This window comes from Peromyscus leucopus, chromosome 17 (assembly GCF_004664715.2).
Source record: "Peromyscus leucopus breed LL Stock chromosome 17, UCI_PerLeu_2.1, whole genome shotgun sequence".
Classification (NCBI taxonomy): Eukaryota; Metazoa; Chordata; class Mammalia; order Rodentia; family Cricetidae; genus Peromyscus; species Peromyscus leucopus.
In genome coordinates this window covers 30,693,347-30,708,162 of record NC_051077.1, presented here as the reverse complement: position 1 = coordinate 30,708,162, position 14,816 = coordinate 30,693,347, and the positions used below count along the sequence as shown (strand labels likewise).

Below are 14,816 nucleotides of genomic sequence, written 5' to 3'. Positions count from 1 at the left end.
AAGCAACAGAACCCCAAACATATACTCAACAACCAAACGAAAAGCAGCACAAGATAGCAGATCCACAGTGAGGGGACAGGTAGAAAGAGCTCACTTAACCTCCCTCCCCTGGTTCTTTCATTTTCATACCCCTCCCAGGAGTGCCTTGCACAGGTTTGGAACCATGTGATGTCTCAGCCCAGGGCCTTTCCTCCCCAGACCTTAAACACAGTTTCCCAATTTCAGGGTCAGTACTGTGGTGACCAGCAGTGGTCAGAAGAAGAAAACCAAAAGCAAGCATTTATTTAGTGAGATTTTCTTGAAATTGGTTCTTAAAATGGAAACTTTGTTAAGTGCTGGGGGAGAGAAACCGTGGGCATGATTGGAGGGGGAAACCTTGGGAGGTTTTCAATTAAGTGCTTGGCTTCTTTTTTTTTTTTCCTTTTAACTATTTTAAATTTTTTATTTTATTTTGTGTATGTGTTTTGCCTACATGTATGGCTATGCACCACTTGCATGCCTGGTACCCACAGAAGACAGAAGAGGGTATTGGATCCCCCGAAACTGGAGTTACAGACATTGATGAGCTGCTAGATGTGGGTGTTAGAATCCAACCTGGGTCCTTTGTAAGAGCAGCCATACTCTTAACCCCTAAACCATCTCTCTAGTCCTTTGATTCCACTCTACCTTCTGACCAATGTTGGTCAACCAGAAGTTTTGTACCTGTAACTGAGAAATTATGAAACTTTGAAAATTAGAATAAAATCTTACCTTGTAATATGATAGTTACTAAAGGCTAAAAATCAGTATTAAGTGATTGAAGGTGCATTTTTATCTTTCACGTATCAAATGGTTTGTCTCTATATGAGCATAATTTTTCTAATGCCTTGAGAAAGTGCTAAATGCTGTGTGTTGAGTTGTAGCATAAAGTCCTTTCATGGTACAACACACATGCATATATTATTATTATTATTAGATTACTTTCAGATATTTGTATTAGAAAGTAAGGAATCATCAGGCTGTGGAGTTTGGTTTTTTTTAAAGAAACAACAGGATGATGACTCTTGGCTCTCTACCCAAAGACCGCAGGAGACCTACCAAGCCTAGGCATTCTCCATTCCTAGCTGAGCCTTGTGATTCTCTGCAGCTGTGTTTGTTGGATGAGCATGACAGTCTTTTCAGTGGTTAGACCTCCTTAGGAGGAGAATTGCTGGATTGAAAGACAGTTCATTGAAAATTTTAATGTTGGTAATATAGTTTCCTTTTTTGAAGCATGAAGAAATAGACACCCTTCCAGCAACATATGAAAACAAACATTTTATTATATATTAGCCAACAGGAGTATTCTGAACTTTGCAGTCTGAGGTATATTATTGCTTCATTGTGCATTTTCCTAATGAAAGGATCAGGGGGAATAGGGGTGTAAATATATGTATATAAATATATACTCCTTTGTTACATGTGTTGAGATATTCTAGACCAGTGGTTCTCAACCTATGGGCAGCATATCAGATATCCTGCATATCAGTTATTTATATTACAGTTCATAACAGTACCAAAATTACAGTTTTGAAGTAGTGACAAAATAATTTTATGGTTGGAGGTCACCGCAACATGAGGAACTATATTAAAGGGTCACAGCATTAGGAAGGTTGAGAAACACTATCCTAGACTATTACCTATATTTTGTTTATATTGTCTTTTATTAAACAGTAATTTTCTATTTTAAATTCATGCTTTGTTTTGTTTTTGTTTTCCTATATAACTTGGATTTCATGCCTTATTGTAGGGGCCTTTTCTATCTCATGATTATAAATATCTGAGTCCAAGTTTTCTAATTAGTTTTTTAGTTTAAGGAAACATTTAGCTCCCTAGTCAGTTTGAAGTTATAAATAAAATATGACTATCAGCTCCCCTACCTATGAATACAAAACTATCTCAGTGTCATTTATTGAATAGTTGCTGGCTAGTTTTTATGTCAGCTTAACACAAGCTAGGGTCATTTGGGAAGAGGGACCTTTATTGAGAAAATGCCTCCATCAGGTTGTCTGTAAGCAAGTCTGTGGGGCATTTTCTTGATTAATGATTGATGTGGGAGGGTCCAACCCCCTGTGGGTGGTGCCACCCTGGGTGGGGGTGGTCCTGGGTTATCTAAGAAAACAAAGTGAGGAGCAAGCCATTATAGCTGGAGATTTCTCTAGTCCTCCTGGGGCCCGCAGCCACTCAGACCCAAGTAAACACACAGACGTATATTACTTATAAACTGTATGGCTGTGGCAGGCTCCTTGCTATCTAGTTCTTATATCTTAAATTAACCCATTTCTATCAATCTATAAATTGTCATGTGGCTTGTGGCTTACTGGTACTTTCACATCATGCTTTCTCTGTCTCTGGCTGGCGACTCCTGACTCAGCCTTCCTGTTCCCAGAATTCTCTTCTCTGCTTATCCTGCCTATACTATACTTCCTGCCTGGCTACTGGCCAATCAGCCTTTTACTTATCAGTCAATCAGGGCAACACATTCATAGCATCCACAGCAAGTCGGGAGGAGCAGTGTTTTCCTCCATGGCGTCTGCATCAGTTTTTGTCTCCGGGTTCCTGCCTTGAGCTCCTGTCCTCAGTGAACAGAAATAGACCTTTTCTCCTACAGCTGCTTGTGGTCCTGGTGTTCATCACAGCAATAGAAACCCTAATGGAGACAAATGGTGTTATCTTTTCCCTCATCGACTTAAAATTTTATTACATTTTTAATTTTGATAAACAGATGATCTAGTTTTGTGCTTTCCTACTACTCCCAATATTATAATATTTAATCCCCCTTTTCCTGAACATTTTTAATTAACGTTGAATGTTCGTTTACTTTTCCAGAGTAAGTCTATAATCTCTGAATCCTTGTCTTGGTTTTATGTTTATATGTAGTTCGCTCAGTTGATCTCTTACCTTTTCTTCCCTCTCGTTTCAGAGCCCTGTATATGGGAATCCACAGGAGACAGCTCAGGGCAGAAGAGTGGTCATTTCTCACAACGTGGACCGAGCTCTGAAAGACGGTGAGGAGGGACTGGGCTCCTGGGATTACTTTGTAAAGCAATCACTCACTGCGCTCAAAGGGCGTTTGCAGTTTCTAGTTTATCTATCCTTCCTACAGCAGTGGGAATTTTCATGAGTTTCTGTTTGAAGAGTGGGTGCATCTGTGTTGTGGATAAATGGAAGTAGTTTAAACATTTATAGAGTAGAAATTCTTGACCCCACAAAGCTAACCAGTCCAGGAGAGACTTATCTACCACACGGAGTACAGAGCTGCTCTCTATTCCCTGAAACAGGTTTCAGGAAACATTTCATTCTAGATACTACCTGGAGAAGGTGTGTTGGGGCGAGTGGACTCGATGCACGTGTGGACACATCAGTTTTAGCAGAGTAAGTGATAGCCTCACAAAAGAGCAGAGAACATGCAAATGCCATAAGAAGAGGGCTGAGGAACAAGTGCAGAGTACCCTGTGGTATATTCCTGTGAGTAGGAGTGAGCAGCTGTCTAAATATTAGCTGAAATGCTGCCCATAGGTGGAGAACCATTGGTAACAAAGGAGTATATGTTTATATACCTATATTTGCACCCCTGTTCCCCCAGACACACATACTATATGATCCTTTCATTAGGAAAATGTACAATGAAGCAATCATAAAGTTCAGAATACTCCTGTTGGCTAATAGATAATAAAATGTTTGTTTTCATATGTTGCTGGAAGGGTGTCTATTTCTTCATGCTGAAAGATCAGTAAAGGAACCAGCCACTAGAGAGACTTCTTACCTCTACCAAATCCTCAGCCTGAAAGGGTGGAGCTATCTCCACCCTGGCTTATCATTTCAGTCTCCATCCAGCCATATCACTTCCTGTTTCCTCCTCCCAAGTGCTGGGATTAAAGGTGTGTGCCACCACTGCCTGGCCTCCAGTGGCTAGCTCCACACTCTGATCTCCAGGCAGGCTTTATTTGTGAGAGCACAAACAACCATCACCACATCTTAGATATAAGTGCAGATGCACATGTCCCATGCTGTGCATGTGGATGGAGGTCAGAGGACATGTTTTAGGAGTCAATTATTTCCTTCTACCACGGCCCCTGGATATTGAATTCAGGTTGTCTGACTTGCACAGCAAGTGCTTTTAATCACTGAACCATCTTGATGGCCCTGCACCAATTGGAAAATATTTATTTTGATTTTATGTGTTCGTGTGTGAAGGCCCACATGTATGTATGTGTACCACATGTGCCCCTGGAGACCAGAAGAGGGCATTGGAGCTCCTGGGACTGGAGTTACAGCTGTGGTGAGCTACTTTGTGTGGGTGCTGGGAGCTGAACCTGGGCTCTTTGTAAGGACTCTTCAACACTGAGCCATCTCCCCAGCTCCTGCACCAACTTTTGATTTTCTTCACAACCTTAAACATCCCCCTACCCCCACCTCCGAATTCCTAGTTGTTTTGTGTGTGAAGGTTAGTCTGGTAAAGTTATTCAGTCATCTCTGTAGTTGCTATAGGTGGTGGCTCAGTGGATCAGAGCACTTGCTTCCCTCCCAGAGGACCTGGGTTTGGTTTCCAGTACACAGAGTGGCTTACAGCCATCTGTGTGACTAGTTCCAGAGGATCTTATACTCCCTTCTGGGCTCCTTGGGCACCAGACGTGCATGTGATGCAGATGCATACATGCAAAATTCATACACATAAAATAAAAATAAATAAAGCATTACAAATGCTAAAATTCTCTTAATTCCCTGGGTATGGTGGCACATGCCTTTAATCCCAGCACTGGAGAGGCAGAGGCAGGTAGATCTCTATGAGTTGGAGGCCAGCCTGGTCTACAGAGCAAGATCCAGGACAGCCAGAGCTATTATATAGAGAAACCCAGTACTGAAAAACCAAAGGAAAAAACAAACAAAATCTTTAATTCTATAAACTGTTTTAACTGTTTCCTTTTGAAAGATGATTAGTATTTCATTGTATTTATGTGCCACATTTTATTTGTTTATCCACTGATGGACACTTGAGTTGATTATATTTGGGGCCATTGTGAATACCAAAAATCTTGTGCCTTTTGAATTTTGGAAGACATAAAAATGTCCTTGCAGTTGAATGTGACTTTTTTTCTCTTGGATGGGCCAGTTTGCTTCAGAAGTGTTTGTGTGGAGGGGGTTTAGGAAAAAACTGAGGCCTATTTGACAGAAACAAATGGTATATTGCCCTTAAGTTAATTTCTGCGCAGTGATTTCTTTTGACAGGAAAGTGTCATAGAAAGCTTTTGGATAAGAGCTTTGGTAATTATTATTTGGTATATTTTTAAAGCACCTTTGATGGCTTGCTTTGTTTTTAAAATCATTGTTATTAATGTATCACTTACACATATTGAGGAAATTTGTTGTGATAGTTCAGTTTATGCATGTGTACCAACTCTATCCAGCCTTCTCCCTACTGGTAGTGTTCTCTATGCTACACAAGACTGACTGTTTTGTATTTTCTCTTTTTTAACTCATCTCCTGTGTCTGTTAGATAGCATTGTTAACCAAGCTCTTAAGGCATGAAAGTCTTTTGTTTTTACATAAGATGGTTTTCAGGGAAACTGAACATCATATCCTCTACCAAACGAGAGCTGTTGGCTGCTATAACTAACAATAGATTTTGGAGTGCAGTTTACACATTTGGCAGTAGTTGATAACAACCGTAACAAACAGGCCCAAACTCGAATTACTTTCTAAAAATGTGTCTACTGAAAGTGAATTTAGAAATGTGTGTTGAGAAAGCTAAGAGATTATACAAGCATTTTAAAAAACCCACAGTGAATGTAGTTTGTATCTTTGGAGTATATTTTATAGTTCTAAACCATAACACTAGCATATTTAATTAAACTACAGTGAGTGATATCAGACTTAGTGTTGATAAAAGTGAGAATCTGTGTGTTCAAGACTTAAACGACAAATTGTTAGGGCTATAGTAATTTAAGATTAGTTGATGGGAACTTAGAAAATACTTAAAAAAAAATTATCCCCTGAAGTTAATTTTTTTGTTTTTGTTTTTGTTGTTTTGTTTTTCAAGACAAGGTTTCTCTGTGTAACTGTCCTGGCTGCCCTGGAACTTACTTTGTAGACCAGGCTGGCCTCGAACTCACAGAGATCCGTCTTCCTCTGCCTCCCAAGTGCTGGGATTAAAGGCATGCACCACCACCGCCTGGCTCCTGAAGTTAATTTTAACTAGATAATATTGTACCATTTTATCTTTTTATATTTACTTTATTGCTTTTGGAATATATAATTTAAAATGATGTAATCAAAGAGTTCAGTAAAGTAGAAATATGTATGTGGTTTGCATATAAACATGTTTGTTGCTAAAGAGTGTTTTGTAGCTCACTGTAGATGAGGAATTGTCTGAATTCCTTACATATGGAATGACAAGAATAAAAAAGTAGTGAAAAACAATGTAGTTAGGTGTTAGATGAACAACAAGAATTTATACTACATGTGCTAGAAGTTAGCTGATGCGGTTGACCAACCTGTGGGTAAGATGTGCCGCTGGTGACAGAGAGGCATAGTTGTTACTGAGGCCACCAACTGCTCTCTGATTGGATTGGAGGCCTGCTTCACAGCGGGGAATTCATGTTCTGGAATCTCTGAGTCAGCTTTAAAATTGTTTTTCTCAGTGGGCTGAGAAACCACTCAGTTGGTAAAGTGCTCACCATGCAGGTATAAGGATCTAGCATCCAGATACAATTCAGACTCAGTGGCATACATCTCTAATCCCTGTGTGGAGGGAGAAGAGACAGGTGGATCCCTGGAGCTCCCAGGCCTATCAGTCTAGCTGAATCAGTAAGCCCCAGGTTCAGTAATGTACCCTGTCTTAAAAAGTAAAGTGGAGAGCAAGCAAAGAAGACACTTGATGTTGACCTCTGCCCTTCACACACACATATACAGACACATAACACAAATTTTTGTTCACTTTTGTGTTTGTGTGGGTCTGTATAGCTATGCTATATATATGTAGAAGTATGGTTTTTATTTTTGGTTTATATATTCATGTTACAAATGTAGCTGTGATGCTTACCTTAAGGATACTGATGAGCTATTAATGGAAGAACTACCTATGGTTAAAAAAACCAATTTTATGGCTGAATAAAAATTTCTACCGATATTGATTTTTACAAATTCCTAACCAAATTGTATCACCACAGGAGTATTTTAGAGTTGTACTAAATAGCATATGCAATGTAGGTGAGAAATATAATAGGACATAACATAGGTGATACACCTTTCATGTCATGTGGTAGTTTGAACCCCCGTAGGCTCATATATTTGAATGCTTAGTCACTAGGTAGTGGCACTATTTGAAAGGACTAGAAGGATTAGGAGGTGTGGCTTTGTTGGGGGAAATAAAGCTCATGCCAAGCCTAGAGTTTCTCTCCCTCGGCCTGTGGATGAGGTGGTAGCTCTCAGCTACTGCTCCAGTGCCAAGCATACCACCATGTTCCCCGCCATGATGATAACGGGCTAAACCCTCAGAAATGGCCAGCCCCCAATGAAACGTTTTCTCTTAGGAGAGTTGTCACGGTCACCTTGTCTCTTCACAGCAATAGAGCAGCGCTAGGACAGCACACCGAGCAGATCTGATTGGAACGTTATTAAGTCTTACAATTGTACTTAACTCTCGGCTATAATTGAAATTAATTTTTAAATATTTGTGTGCTTATGATGGGGGACATCTGTCATAGCACAGATAGGGAGGCCGGAGGATGACTCCTGGGAGTGTCTTCTCTCCTTCCGCCTCGTTGTTTCTTACTTTGTGTGCAGGGTTAGTTGGCTTGATTGATGAGCTTCTGACTAATTTTCCTGTCTCCTCCTTTGGTTTTGGTGTAAAAGTGTCGGGATTACAGATGTGCATCACAGCACTGTGCTGGGTCCTTGGTTTCCAGGCATCAGACTCAGGCTGTCAGTCTTGCATGGCGAGCACTTTCAGCCACCCAGCCACTTCCTGACCCAGAAATTGAATTTCAGTGAAAAGGAAACATGCTTCCATTTTGCATACGCTTAGGCTGCAGATTTATTAGTTTAAACTTCTGTGGCATGAAAACTTGGTTTAGTTAAAAAGAGCAAGGGACCAAACAAGCAGTGTTTTTGGCAAAGGACTGTCATCCTGCCCTCATTACTTGGCCTTGCAGGTCCTTTGGAGGTCACTTAGGTGTTTGTCGTCCTTGTTCAAGAGTTGCTAACGGGAAGGCCACCCTCTGGCGTGACTGCCTGTTGGGCAGTTGTTACTGAGTTCCTCTTCGTGTTGAGTTGAGCGGACCTCTTTGCTAGGATGTCGTGCTGTGTCCCGTTGTGCTGTCTAGATGGAGTTTACAAGCGTGCCCGTGCCTATCTCCCCACATGACTGTGGTTTTAAGGAGCCAGCCAGCAGCAGACGAGGACACTGCCAGGTTTCTCCTGTCTGTTGCTCTGCTAGCTTGTCTTCTGCATGTACGTGTGTCAGGGGGAAGTGTGCAAAGTGTGCAGTAGGGCAGAAGGTGCGGTGCCACCTCCTTCAGAAAGTTATTTTACTCTTGTAACCTTAGTTTCCCAACAGGATGCTCCGGTTCTGTGTAGGCACCACGTTTGGTTTGTTTGTGGCAAGTAAATGGGAGTTGTCTCTGCTTTCTTAATGGACGTATCCAGTTCGGATGAGGTACAGCTGCTCTTCAAAAGCTAGGGAACAAAAGCCATCGGACGTTAACATGAAAATGGCCGAGAACCTCACGGGCTCACCTGTTGGACGGCTTTTCTTCCATGCTTGATTGTGTTACTGATATGGCTGTTGATTCCAGCTTGCATGCCGGAGTCTAAAAAATACTGTTTAATGAATGGTTAAAGATGCAGTGAGATCTTTTCTTTCTGTCTGTCTGTCTCTCTGTCTTTGGGGGGTAATTGTTCTCAGCTAGAAGATAACAGCTGAAGCCATTGGAATCACTTTGAGAATTTACCTAAACTTTGGTGTATGTAAATGATAACAAAATTCTTGATGTTTCATATGTGGGTTTTTATTTGTCTGTGTGTTTGTCTGTCTTTGTGTGTCTTGTCTCTCTGATGAGACAGGGTCTCGCTATATAGTCCTCACTGGCCTGGAACTTGCATTGTAGACCAGGCTGGCCTCTAACTCTCAGAGATCTATCTGGTTCTGCCTCTCAAGGGCTGGGAGTAAAGGTGTGCAGCACCCTTCCAGGCTATGAGTGGTGTTTGGAATATAAAAATAAAAAGAAAAGCTTTGAGAAATAAGAAGTGATGTCAAAAATACCAGTAAGCGTGGTGTCCTTGAGCTGGAGCAGTTTTATGTGGCTAAGTTTTTTCCACTCTGTAGCACTTGGAGAGGTCATCACCTACACCAGATATCAGTTTATTGTTCAGAAGGCCTCCTTTCTTGAACAGTCACATTAACTCGACAGTTTTTCTATATGAAATAGAGCTGTACCGTCTATCGTGGGTTGAATAGTTCATTTGTGATTGTTATAACTATAAACTATGTACCAGATTTCAAAGCTTAGTTTGAAAAAAATAATGAAAATATTTAATTTTAAATGTTGACTCTTAATATATAAGTATATTATATGAAATGAAATATATTATTCATTTTACCTGATTCTTTCCATTCTATTAATATGGCTAGCAGAAAATGTAAAAACACATGTACAGATTTTCATGTTTCTATTAGATGGCACTAGCCTAGAACTAGAGAGAGACTGGAAATCGTCCAGTGACAGTGACTGGCTGCACATGCTGACCTGTATGAGGCTGGCATGGGGGGACTGTTCTTGTATTACTTGGGGTTTTATTAGGAGACAGAATACTGAAAATACTCTGAACGTAAAGAATCATGGTCCTGTACCATGGCTTAAGCACTAACGGGTAGAGAACCCTGAAGATCATGGGTAAGTGCAGCAGAGCGGTTTCCACATCTACTTGTGGAGGCAGAGGGTATCTTAGGGTGGAGTACCCATGACAGGAGTGCCTTTTCTTTACTCGGGTGATCTTTGGGGTCTTCCTGGAGAAGCCATGGCCTTGACCCAAGCGATGATAAGATATTTGCTGTGTTATATGTAAGTAGATTGGCATCAAGATCAAGTATTATGCCAATCTAAGACCCAGCATTCCGGTTAGATGAGGATTTTTTAAAAGATTTCCTTTGTCTTGTTCTGGTTTCTGCTCTTATTATATTCTAAAATGAACTGCCGAGGCAGTGGCAGGCGGATCTCTGTGAGTTCGAGGCCAGCCTGTGCTACCAAGTGAGTTCCTGGAAAGGCACAAAGCTACACAGAGAAACTCTGTCTTGAAAAACCAAACATAAATAAATAAATAAATAAATAAATAAATAAATAAATAAATAAATAAATAAATAAATAAAATAAAATGAACTGCCCTGATGTTTGCAGCATTGACCCAGCTGTGCTTCCTCCTCACAGTGTTCGACTACAGTTACAGAGACTATATTCTCTCCTGGTACGGGAACCTCAGCAGAGATGATGGGCAGCTCTACCATCTGCTCTTGGAAGACTTCTGGGAAATTGTCAAGCAGATTCGCCACAGACTGAATCACGTGGATGTAGTTAAAGTTGTCTGTAATGATGTTGTAAAGGCTTTGCTCACTCACTTCTGTGACCTGAAAGCTGCTAATGCCAGGTAAGTGTGTAGCTCCAGCAAAGCCCTCCCCTTTCTCATGGAGACGTCCCTCCTGTTGAGTGGGTGAACAAGGCAATACCTAAGAAGAGTCTTCTGGCTTGACTTGGAACGTAGACCTTTTGAAGGGAAATAGTCACAGGGGACCCACAGAGTAACTTGGTAACTTTGTAATAGAAAATCACCTTAGCGATACCTGTGGGTTTTGTGAGTAATTTACACAGTAAACTGATGATGGGCTAGCAAGCACCAGAATGAACTTACAATATTGTAGGGACCTAGAGATGGACTAAATACACTGTTTTTTAGTGTGATATAGTGAGCTTACAAGTTTGAGAAAAAATGTAGCTTGTATTTCTTTTTATGTTTCTGTGATAAAAGTTCAATTGTATCAAGATTGCCTGAAAACTGATTTTTGTTTTCCTTTTTTCCCTATTGTGCATATTTGATACTGGCCTACACCTAACCTTTTCATACAAGAATGCAATGCCTTTTGAACGAATTTCCCCCATACCTCCTTACCCTCCTCTCTGTCACTTCCCTACCCACGAGTCCCCTTTGTCCCCCTAGAGTTTCAGTTCTTCATTCATGCTGTATATTCATACAGGATTCTGTGTACTTAGATAAGATCTAGAAACCACAAATGAAAGATGTGATATTTGTCTTTCTGTGACTGACTTAATTCATTGAATCTGATTCTTCAGCTACATCCATCTTCCTCCAGACAACATAACTTCATTCTTTTGTTTTTTTTGGAGACAAGGTTTCTCTTTGTGGCTTTGGAGCCTTTCCTGGAACTCATTCTGTAGCCTAGACTGGCCTTGAACTCACAGAGATCTGCCTGGCTCTGCCTCCCGAGTACTAGGATTAAAGGCGAGCGCCGCCACCACCCAACTTTCATTCTTCGTGACTGAAAAGTTCGCATGGTTTCTATATACCACAGCTTTACCCAAAGCCCTGTTGTTTGACCTCTAGATTGGGTCTAGAGCTTATCTAGTTTAACGTTTTAAAGTTGCATATTTTTTTTAATCCTTTAAAAGTTCCCATACATTCATAAAACGTCTGTTGGCCATCTCCATCTACCACTGCCTTCTTCCAACCCTCCCCCACCCCCCGTGTCCCCCACCCCATTTCTCTCCCAGCTTGATGTCCTCTTTTACTTTCATGTCTTGAGTGCAGTTAGTGCTGCCCATATGCATGGGTGTGTGGCCATCCACTGGGGCTAGTTTGCGTTCCCAGCACTGCACTGGTATTTCCGCCTGTGCGTGCCCCTGCTAGCTAGCATTTGCTGTTCCTGCCTTTCCTAGTGACTGCCCTTGTGACTAGCCTGAGGTGGATCTCAGTGTGTTTTGCTTTGTATCCCTCTGGTAGCCAGTGATGTCATGAAACCGATTGTTAGGGGAACTAAGTGTGAGTGCTTGTGGGCTCTAATCAGAGAACTGGTTTCATCTGAAAATACCTCATACGGAGGTTTGTTAAGCTCCTGTATTGTTGTGCCAGAAAGGCCTTTGTGTGCACATTTGGTGTGAACTTGGTTTCGGAAGACTTCAGCAGGTTATTTTCAGTGCTAAGAACAAAGTATTTGTCTAGGCTTGTTGGTCGAATCATAAATCTGTGTTAGACTCCCGAGTAAGTGCAAGGACGATGAATTACAGCACATGTAACTCCGCCTGGAGTGTGGTCCTACAGAGTAAGTAGTTCTGCCTGTTGGGATGTGCGGTTGTGCGGCGTAGCCCTGGGATGCCCTGGGATGGTGTCTGGTTAAGACTCTCACGCTCACTTTCAGGAAGCAGCACTGGCTTCCCCATTAGCATCAGGTAGTTCACATTCTCCTCTGGGAATCCCGGCGCTGTGAGTTTATCACGTGACAGCCCCTACTCTGGCTTGTGATGCCGCCCTGGCTGTGGACCTCCATTCTCCCTTACACAGTTTCTTCCTGTGAACTGCCTTCTCTCCCGGGTCTGCCAGCCTCAGGCTGAGGAGGCCCGAATCCAGAGCCATTACGTTCCCACTGCCTTTCCGATTGCTGCCCCGGTGTTTACAAGCTGCTCCAACTGTGATGCCCAGTGAGGAGTCCATTCAGTTGTGACCCACTTTCCTAGAATGGTGCCATTATTACCTGTGAGAGCTGGTGGTTTTTCCTTTAACGTTTCATTTAAATGTCAGTTGAGACTGACTCGGTTTTATTGTCTTATTACTTGGGCACAGCCTGGGGTCTGAAAATGTTACCCATAGGACAGTGACCCCAGAATTGTTTATCTGAGAATAGCCCTACAATCTTAAATGCTACCGGACTTGAAAGTGCTGTTGTTCATGTAGTCCACATCCAGTGATTCGCCATAGGTGACCTGTGCTGGCGGTGACAGCTGGTTGCATAGCCCCTCCCAGCCCTGAGCTCAGGGAAGTCATATTGATGGCTTGAAATCGGCCATTTACACTGTGGAGTAGAGAAATACTTTCAGGCAGACTTTTGTCCTAAGGAGAACCAATTGTTAAATATTCACCAGCTCTACTTACTGTGTCCATTATATTCATCAATATTTACAATAGCACTTATTTAAACCAAGAAGCCTTTAAAGTAGAAGCTCACATTGCATTCTCTTTGGACAATCCTGATACACTTGGGAGTGAGAGAGGAAAAAGTGACATTTTATGTGATAGTAAAATGACAGTGAATATAGCTTTGGCCTCACAGATCCCCTGAAGGGTCTTGGGAACAAGTGGGAGTCTCTCACTGCACTCTTCCTGTGTGTTGTGAAAGTAACTTCCGGTAGACAGTGTGTGTGAATTAGAAAGGGAAACAAAGAGGTCCCCCCACTCTGGTCTCTAGCTGACACCTCCTTTCAGAGTCTTGTTAGCGCTTTGCACTATGGTTTATTCTTATGTAGTTTGCTGTGGTTCCCACAGCTAAAGTAGCTCATGGTTCTGCCCAGCTAATGGTTGTCAAAGACATTTGAATTCAGGGAAGCTTGTTTTAAAGTACTTTAGTTACACTCATTAGAGGACAGTGTTTTAAGTGTTTATTTCAGTGAGAAGAATAATAGATTTAAGAGAAAAAGGACAAGTGATTAGAGAAATCTAGTGTTTTTAATTTTTTTTTTTTTTTTGGTTTTTCGAGACAGGGTTTCTCTGTGTAGCTTTGCACCTTTCCTGGAACTCGCTTTGGAGACCAGGCTGGCCTCAAACTCACAGAGCTCCTCTGCCTCTCACAGAGATCCTCTGCCTCTGCCTCCCGAGTGCTGGAATTAAAGGCGTGAGTCACCACTGCCCAGCATGTTTTTATTTGTTTGTTTGTTTGTTTGTTTTCAAGACAGGGTCTCTCTGTGCAACCTTGGCTGGCCTGGAACTCTGTAGATCAGGCTGGCCTCGAACTTACAGAGATCCACCTGTCTCTGCCTTCTGAGTGCTGGGATTAAAGGTGTGCACCAGCACCACCCAGCTGAAATCTAATTTCAACACGGGAGTATGTTTTTCACTGAGATGTCTACCAGCTTCTGAAAGTGTTGCTTTAGAAGGTGTTGCAAATATCGTTATAAATAAAACAGCAGAATGACAGAGAGAATTGATTCCATGTTAGAAGTGCTGACTCCTCAGGCTGCTAGGATTCTTTATTTCATTTTGTTGTTTATTTTTCTCCTGTGTGCTAGGCTGGCCTCCAACTCACTATGTAGCAGAACTTCTGATCTCCTGCCTCCGCCTCCTGAGTTACAGGTGTGTGCCAACCCCCCGGCCGTGAGCCCCAGCCTGGTGCAGCCTGGGTAATACTGAACCAAGCAAGCCGCAGCCCCTAGTTTTCTATTCCTGGTTACTCTAATTGATGATAAAAATGCAGAGGAAGCAAAGAAAGAAAAATCTCGACTGCTGTTCTCTTTAGTTACAGATACTTGAAAGAATGCCAGTTACTCACGAGTGTTTTTGGCATAGGTGACTCGTTCTGGAGAACATCTGTTACTGATGTAGCACTGTACACAGCACACAGTCAGGCCTGCCTCCCGTGAGTGTGGGTTTGATGGTCCCGTGCCTGTCTGGCAACCCTGGGTGGCAGCGTTCTTGTCTGTAAACCTCCCTGGTGGACAGAGCTCATGGGCTGCACAACGCCGTGGGCAGTGTCCGGGAGAGCACCCCCTTGAGTTGGTGACTGTCAGGAGAATAATACATGG

At 42.1% G+C, this 14,816-nt stretch overlaps 1 protein-coding gene across 1 annotated transcript in view; it reads left to right on the top strand.

Annotated features, from left to right (window-relative positions):
* Snx25 (sorting nexin 25) overlaps nt 1-14,816 on the top strand; it is a 116,658-nt gene that overhangs the window by 23,287 nt on the left and 78,555 nt on the right. Inside the window, exons 2-3 of the mRNA XM_028881170.2 lie at nt 2,942-3,026; nt 10,443-10,659. Coding sequence (XP_028737003.2) covers nt 2,942-3,026; nt 10,443-10,659 — 302 coding nt within the window. The remainder of the gene's footprint in view (nt 1-2,941; nt 3,027-10,442; nt 10,660-14,816) is intronic.